An 8434-nucleotide genomic window follows, 5' to 3' on the forward strand; every position below is an offset into this window, starting at 1 on the left:
CTCAACTTAATTGCTCCTGTGAGTTTTTGACTATGTGTTTCTTTAACATAAGTGGAAATTTGTTAGGGGGAGAACATGATTAAAATGTCCATTTTAACTTCCACTATTTATGAAGTTGGTTGGTCACTTTTTATTATTTTCCAAACCACATTTTTAAATATTCCGAACTAACATTCTCAATTTTTTCCAGACTTGTTATCCTCCCAAAAAAGCCTGCTATGTATAACCAAATCTAATGATGTTTTGAGAACAGTTTCCATTTTCAAATATGATTTATGAAGTAAATAACAAGAAAAACATTTAAGTTCTGTAAATGCACATACACTATTATATATAAGCTAACCATTTTTAATTTAGTCATCTTAAGGTAGCTCTTATTCATCTTAATCTTAGTTAATTGATCATATTACACATATTTGTATATTTAACCACTTTGAAATAATTCAAAAGAAATATCAAAATATTCTGATATTTAATTTGCTCTGTCTGACATTTTAGTTTTTTTTCTAATTGGTTATGATCCCCATAGAATTTTATCATTTTAAAAGTGTTCCCAAATAAGCCCCTGAACCATAAAAAAATCATTTGTTGTTCATTTGAAAAATATATATTCCTTTATTTCATTCATACAAACGTGCACAAAGGAAAAAATGTACTCTGATAAGAGCAATAATACAGAACGGTTTTAAATATATAGCTATCTATTACTTAAATATATTGGATTTTTTTTTTCTTTTTTTATACAAAAGGTGGAACTACAAAATATGTAGCATTCCAGATATGTACAAAAAGCATTGTTGCTTGGTGTAGTCATTGTAACGCTTCTCAGGCGTGAAGGGAGTCATCAATATCAACATCAGAGTCCTCTGTGAAATCGTGCTCGTCCTCGTCTCCTTCATCCTCGCGGCCTTGAGATCCGGGGCTTTTCGGCGGAACCGCGAGTCCCAGTTTGGCCAGTTTGGCCTGCTGTTGCTCAAGACTTTGCTTTCTCCACTTGATGCGCCTGTTCTGGAACCAAACTTTGACCTGAAAAAAAGAGAGATCGTTTTTAGTATATTGATGTCTCTATTTAGAGTGGGTTCATTCTTGTGATCAGTTAAAGACAACACACGTTATGTACAACTATTTACCTGCGCCTCGGTGAGCTGGAGTGCGGATGCGAGCAGGAAGCGCTCTGATCCCACCATGTACTGCTGGCGCGCAAACTCCTTCTCCAAGCGGGACAGCTGCTCGTTGGTGAAGCTCGTGCGCATCCGCTTTGACTTCCCTCCTTTGTGCTTGTAGTGCGAATGAACTCCTGCTTTAGACAGTGTGGCACCTGCAAAATGGAAGAAGATTTTAGTTGTGTGACTCAACAATAAGCTTTTGACGTGTTTGGCTTAGTTGAGCAAAGGATCCAATGTAAACTCCATGCTTACCTTGTGCATAAACAGTTCCCGGGCATGTTGTCTGGTATCCGTAAGGCGGACAGCAGTAGACTGGATAGCTGGATTGTGTGTGCATCATTGCCGGGCTGTACAGGTAGTGTGGAAGTGGTGGACACATCTGTCCGGCATGTAGAAAGAGACCTGGTGGTGTTGGCGTAGGGTTCAGTGAGCCCTGAAATGGACTTGTCTTAGTGTTTTCAGTGTTGTCAGGTTTCGCGAGAAGAGCGTCAATGGTGAATGATTTCCCCGAGCTGGGTTTTGCAGCTGTGGCCAGACACGCACTGCTGGCATAGTCCGGGTGGAGAGTAGCCTGTGGACGCACTGAAAATCCGTAGGGTCCGTGAGGCCGTGCAGGGATCTGCATGGTTTCCTCTTGAGTTTTGCAGAGAAAAGTGAAAGCAAAGAAAATAAAGCAGCAAGTTATCCGTGGCTCTCTGTTACTCAAGCTTTGAAGAGGAGTGGAATGATTACCAGGAGAAGCCACAGCTCTTTTATACACGCCCAGTAGTGCGAGGTGTCAACGACCCCCTTTCACGCTTTTGTCTTTCAAAGTAGCAGATGAGTCAAACGAGCGGAGCTACAAGGGATCCAATTAACTGATGGAGTTGTAACAAGCTGAGATTGTCAAATATCCTAATGGCTCTTTCCACTATATGCCCCCGGAGGTAACCCGGGAACACAGAAAAGGGGTCGACAGATGAGGAGCGGGGGGTCCAGATTTAGTACAAATTCCTGCATGGCTATGCGAGCCAGAAGGGCCTGAGTGCAGCTGAGAGAGGCCATTGATGTTCCCAAATCATCTTATTTCGGCTCTCGAGAATCAAAGCGCGCCGCCGAATGCGCCACACAGCGGAACAAATACCCTCACATTCAGAGGTCAACAAGAGAAAAAAACACACACACCAGAACCTTCTAATCACATTTCAGTTCAATCTGAAATCCTGTATCTCAGTACAGCGACCTTGAATCCAAATGACCCGAACAATTTTCAATAGATACAGGGTTAGAATAAGTTAAAAATGCATGCTGTAACCTTTGACACCTGAGATGGCAGTGACAGTGCATTAACTCAGTTTCAGTCTCAAGGTGTCAGATGAAAATCACAGGTCTGTTCTGGGCCATCTCTACGTATTGGTTCGTGTAAGCACACTAAGCAGATCTCCTCCCTAGAGATCATGGCCGGTAAAGACACTTTTAGACGAGGTGTGGGTTTTTGCAGTTTTGCAGTGGCCTCTTTCGGTCGTTTTGTCCTGGCGTCAGTTTCCTCACGGCGGCCGCGCTGATGTTTCTACTGTTTGGCTAAATCCCATGAGAGTCATAATCCGGGATCTGATCACTTAATAATGGGGGAGAAACACTGAGTCTAAATAAAAATAAGATGGCATGATGAAGTACAAATATATGGACTCTACCAAATAAAAACGTGACTGATATTAACTTTGAGCCCGTGTGTGTTTGGGGGTGTTTACTAGAAATTAGTGTTGTGTAGCCTGAAGGACTTTCTCATTGCTGATTGTCAATTAGGAGATGAAACGCTGCAGATGAAAAGCCTCGGTTTCACTAAAGGAAGTGATTCGCTTTCTTACACCGCGTTAGTACAAACAGTGCCTCTTTTAACCGAGGATTATAGCCAGCTCTGCAAACTCTTCGGGCTCATTGGCGTGAGCTGAGAGCGCTCGAAGGGACTCGCTAAAACGCACTCAAACACGACTCTGCCTTTGACCTGTGCGTTTTCTAATTACAGCACAGCGCCTGACACCAAAGCGCTTAATGAAGCAGGTAAACAGCAGCCAACAGCACATCTGTGTGCGCCTCTGCACTGCCGCTGGTCCACTACCCTGTCAAGGCTTCCTTGTTTATTAACGTGTTTTCTGAACAGTTATGGGAGACAGGATTCAAGCGGAGAGAGGCGGTATTTACATATTACCGTTTAGTTCTCACTTCACCCCCCACTAAACACACAATCACTTTCCCTCTCAGTGACAACAGCGTGGACATTGTGTGCCTTTGTAGAATGAAATTCTTCCTTTTTTTCAGTAGATTACCAATTCTACTTTTCACAGTCTTTTCTGTTTGACACCGTGTTCTCTGTTCTGCTTGTTAATGTGACTCCCAACTCTTACCCTGCAAATGCTATGCAGTCCACATGAGGCCATCTGATGTATATTAGATAAAATATCCTCAGTAGACTAGAGAATGAGATAATGCCTTATCAGAAAGCCTTGAATGTAATCCTGTTTTTAATAACCACTGGGACATATCCAAAAGTGAATCATTAGCCTAGGTCAAATTGATCTGACCACCCAAACTCAAGGCTAAGTCTGAATTTGTGTATTGGAGCCAGACAAAGAATACACCAAGGTCTTGGAGGTCTTTTCATAGTCATATTGGAGAACAGTAGCTGTCCCTCCCACAACACAACATCCCTCTTGTAAAAATCTGAAACTCACTGAAATGCACATACAGGGCTTACCACTAAAACAATACCTAACTATTTTAAAAAGTTTTCTTTTATAAGTTGTCTATATGTAGACTGCTCTCAATAAACTAAGGTATATGTTTGTGTGGGATAATACACATGCATATGGAAGTAAGGACAGTAAACAAGTGCATATTCTGTACTACAATTCATATGTTTTCTCTAATCTGACTGTTCAAATGATATGAGAATAGACGATATCAGAAACACAGTCTTGCTCTTTCACTTCACGCATTATTAAAGTCAATACTACAATCATCCTTTTTACTTTGTGATGAAGTTCATGAACATGATGATCATCATCATTATTACTGAGGTGAAAATGGACCAGTATTCTCACCTAAACCTATTCAACAGACATCAAACCATCTTTTCTCAGCTCCATTAATGTGTGTACTAAGCAGCCCTAGTGAACATGAATGGGCCATCTCATTGCAGAGGCTCGTTCTTTTTGCTCTTGCACAGACTGTCAGGGTCATTGAGGCGAAACAATAATGAGTCATTGGCCCTTTTCTATCGCCATTACTGTTGAGAGTGGTTTGGCCAGATGACCTGGTAAACCACGTCTGGCTCCAATACACACCTGATCTCAGTCTAGCAAAGAAAGCTACATGAGCTGAGGGTTTTTAAAGAGATAATTAGAGTATGAAAGTGATGTATAAGAGAACATTTTCAGATATACCAGTGAAATAAAAAGCTACATGTGAGCCAAAATAGGCAATTATTGATAAAGCATATTAGGCACAGTATATATTCCTTTTCCTTGAAAGCCTGCTTAATACGAAATGTGTGCCTGGAAGTTTTCAGTTTGCAGTTAGAAGTGCAATTTTATTTACTTATTTGATCGTGACAAACTTTTGTTGTTTTGTTCCACAAAATGCTCTTACTGTTTAAAATTGAAACAAAGCTGCAATAAAATGCATTGTGTGCTTTATAACTATATATGTAACTGCTTATCCATATCCAAAAGCATATGGATGTGTGTATATGTATTCCAAAATATCTAGATGGTACTTGCCATGATATTAAAAATATGGCAAATTTAAAAATCATACAAGTTATCATTAATGTAATAACATCTGAGAATAATAATAAATAATAAATAAATTAATTGTAAAAAAAAAAATGCAGAAAAATTTTAGGAAGCTAATAACTGTAATTATCTCAAAAAGCATTTGGAAGAAGCACAAAAAGCAGTATTTAAGTGTATAAGAGGGCAATTTAACATAAATGTCAGCCTTAACATAGATAAATATGTGAGCAATGGATCAAAATTTAATTTAACTGTAATTAGCTTCTCATGTCAAATTATATAGAAAATTGTACATAATTTTTATATAAAATTTTTATATAAAATATACAGAGCACTGGTTCAGACATGTCACATCTGTAGCAGAAAAATGTTGCATATATAGTGGCATTTCTTCTTAGTAATGCATTGCCAAAACAAGAAAAAAATTCAAATTTGTACTTTTTTTAAGACACAAAATTTGAAGTCTCCCAAAAAAGTTTGACTATTTGATGTCACATCCATAATGCTGATAAATTGCTATGTAACATAAATCAGTGTATAAGGTGTAAAGATTTGTTTACATTGGGGCTAAATAAGAGTATATGCAAAATTTAAATTTAATGACTAAAAGATTTTTCCATGCTGTGTAACATTTTATTAATGAGTATGAATACAGATGTCACATCTATAGTGCTGGAATTGCCCAAGACTTATTGACTATAGACTAGATGTAAACTAACCCAGTTTATATGATCTACAAGATCAACAGCATTTTTTCCTCTTTTATCATTAGTCTATGTTGTGTGAAAGCCTTTTGCAGACAAATGCAAGACATGCTTATATTTTATATTTCTCACGCATAAGATTACAAAAGCATATGTTTTGGAGATTAAAACTGACACTGCAAACACACCCTAAAGTATCTTTTGAATGTTGAAATATGATTTTGGAGACTGCATGGACTGATGGTAGAGACCCAAAAATGCATGTTTTTTGCTAGTTATGGTGAAACTGAGCAGTGAAAATCAAGTATAAAAGAACTGAGAGTGTATTCAGGCTGTCTGACGCTGCTAGACCACACCTTGTCCTTCTTGATGGACTAACTGTGGAATACTAGTCGGAGTTTCTCCTGCAGCACTAAGCATCATTCATGCATTCTGAAGACTGCAGGGTCTAAAACCTCGCTCCATTCTCACACTCATTCTGTAGGTGTGACTAATGCTTCATTACCCCACAGGCCCATTGTTCTGTGACCTGCGTAGGTAGAACAATACAGCATAGTGGAACTTACATACTATGGCATCTAATAAGCTTCATTCATTTCCCATTTTGGGTAAGTAATGAATTTAAGATGTTAAATATCAGAATTAAAAACAGCAAGCAGTTGGGCTTAAACATCCTGAAATTAAAAATTATAAAATTCTAATTGTATTAACTAAGACATGCACTCTTATACATTATAATATAATGAGAATTATCCAGTGAGACAGTATCTGCATTCTAAAAAAAAAATATGTAGAATAATGTATGTAATGAATTTATTGCACCAACCACAAATACAGAACATTCTCAGCTTTGTGTTACAACAGTGCCTGACACTTTCACTGAGAGTATAACAGTGTGCTAGGACAGTGTGAGAAAGTGAAACAATGCACATAGAGCGTGATGTTTGGTGAAATCTCATAAAACCCATCAAGCAATATGTAATGTATGGCCCTATTCCTCAAGTGCCACTATGCAGGTGGTCCAAAGGCAGAGGGGGGCTTTATATGGGGGTGTTTTAGAGGCCTAGAGGTACTATAAGGGGTATTTGAGAAAGTTATGCATGGAGACACCCTTTAATGGAGGTGAGAAGTGGTGGGTTGGACTTTGACACTTCATCAGTGTTTACACTTCCTGTAAGTTTACAGGCACCCGAGAGAAAGAAAGGAGAGAGAACGCGGAATATGTGGCACTGAAGACTACAGCAATCTATTATTTAACTTGAAATTTCCCTTTAGAAAAAAAAAACATTTTAAGCAATATGTTAAATGTAATGCCTTTTACTTTTTACACAGTTGGTGGTTTGACCATTTATATGGTCAAGATCATTAATCATTAACATTTCTGACAATCTACATTTTTAAGTTTGTTTGGTGTCAAAATCTTTTTTTTCTCATATTTTGGGTCAAATATATAACAATATTATTTAGAGAATTCAATTATTAATTGCATTCTCCTGTTCTATTCCTATTTCTGTTAAATTCTCCTGATACTATAAAACACTAAGTCTGATTTTGGATGACTTGCTATACATTAAAGTAATAGTGTTGTTATTTTAGGCCATTTTATTCTGTATAAAAAATATTAGAATTGTGCTGTGTTTTATGGGGTCTTCCTCTGAAATTCTACATCAAAGGCCTGCATCCATGGAGATGTCCCATATAAACACACAAGGTCCTTGAAGGAATGTGTTCACCCGTTCTTAAACAGAGTATGGCTTGTGGTCATTAGGTTGCACTATTTCAGACCTTACTGGTTGGGGATTTTCTTTACCTCTTATCATTCATTAACTTTTAACACATTAGTGACATTTTAAAGGATAATTTATACCATTTAAAGTGAACATCCTTTCCATTTTCTTATCAAATAAGTCCCTTTCACTTTCAGTACTTGCTTCATGTACCACGTGTGACGAAATTTGTTATTGTTATTAAATTAATTTATCGCAATCATTATTTCAGGATACTTGTATTGGTGGCACAGATGGTTGCATTAGTGCCTCACAGCTCCAGAGCCAGAGACAGCCATGCAAGCCCAAGCCAAGATGCTACCTCCACTGTGCTTGACCAATGAGGTTGTATGTTTTGGATCAATACTTACAATACTTACTGCAGTGGAGTGGTCTGCATATTGTGGTATGGCCTTTATGTTTCTGCTCTCAAAATAGGGAGTTGTGAAACCTTCATCCCTGCCTTATGGATGTTGTTGGTGATACCACTGAGTGTTGTTTTTTGGGTTTCGGTCTCACAGTGATTCTTTTATCATTTGTTGTGTTTTCCATGGCTTCTGCAGTAGTTTTTATTGATTTTGCCTCTTTTCTCAGATTCAAAATGGTTTGCATTTCTCTCCAAATGCAATTTTTCCTGAGGATGCTGTTCTATGAATGTCATTCAGAGCTATTAACTGTTTAAACAGGTAATCTATCAGGGCAAATATGGGCAACAAGGAAAGCCTGTAAGTCAACTGTTTTAATATTTTGATCAATTAAAACACTTGTGGGTTTACACATCAGGTATAAATGAAAGATGAATTCTGACCTGATTTACCTTTTTATCTCGACCTCAAGTTCTTCAGTGTATAGCAAAAAAAAAAAAAAAAATTCAAACACTAATGATGAATGAACAAGGTTAAAATCAGTATTTAGACCAATAAACCCCTGTCCTGAGCATTACTTTTGAAATCTGACTTGCTTAGATTGCTTTTCGGTCTTGGTTCACTCTGTTCAGCATATAAATGGGAATCACACAGCTACTT

The 8434-nt window shown here is 37.9% G+C and overlaps 1 protein-coding gene across 1 annotated transcript; it reads right to left on the reverse strand.

Annotated features, from left to right (window-relative positions):
* Positions 1–825: 825 nt before the first annotated feature.
* Positions 826–1791, reverse strand: noto (notochord homeobox). Its single transcript, XM_058386823.1, has 3 exons — positions 1419–1791; positions 1131–1318; positions 826–1026 (listed from the first exon to the last, which is right to left on the reverse strand). Exons 1-3 carry the CDS (start codon positions 1789–1791, stop codon positions 826–828), a joined length of 762 nt encoding a protein of 253 aa, XP_058242806.1.
* Between the last annotated feature and the right edge of the window lie 6643 nt (positions 1792–8434).

Source organism: Hemibagrus wyckioides, linkage group LG03 (genome assembly GCF_019097595.1).
Source record: "Hemibagrus wyckioides isolate EC202008001 linkage group LG03, SWU_Hwy_1.0, whole genome shotgun sequence".
Taxonomy (NCBI): Eukaryota; Metazoa; Chordata; class Actinopteri; order Siluriformes; family Bagridae; genus Hemibagrus; species Hemibagrus wyckioides.

What these genes read in the sequence shown, in the direction of transcription:
- noto (XM_058386823.1), bottom strand. Translation starts at nt 1,791, where the DNA reads ATGCAGATCCCTGCACGGCCTCACGGACCCTACGGATTTTCAGTGCGT. An exon ending in GGGAACTGTTTATGCACAAG is followed by an intron (nt 1,319 to 1,418) that starts GTAAGCATGGAG and finishes TCCATTTTGCAG; the next exon opens with GTGCCACACTGTCTAAAGCA. An exon ending in TCCAGCTCACCGAGGCGCAG is followed by an intron (nt 1,027 to 1,130) that starts GTAAATAGTTGT and finishes TCTTTTTTTCAG; the next exon opens with GTCAAAGTTTGGTTCCAGAA.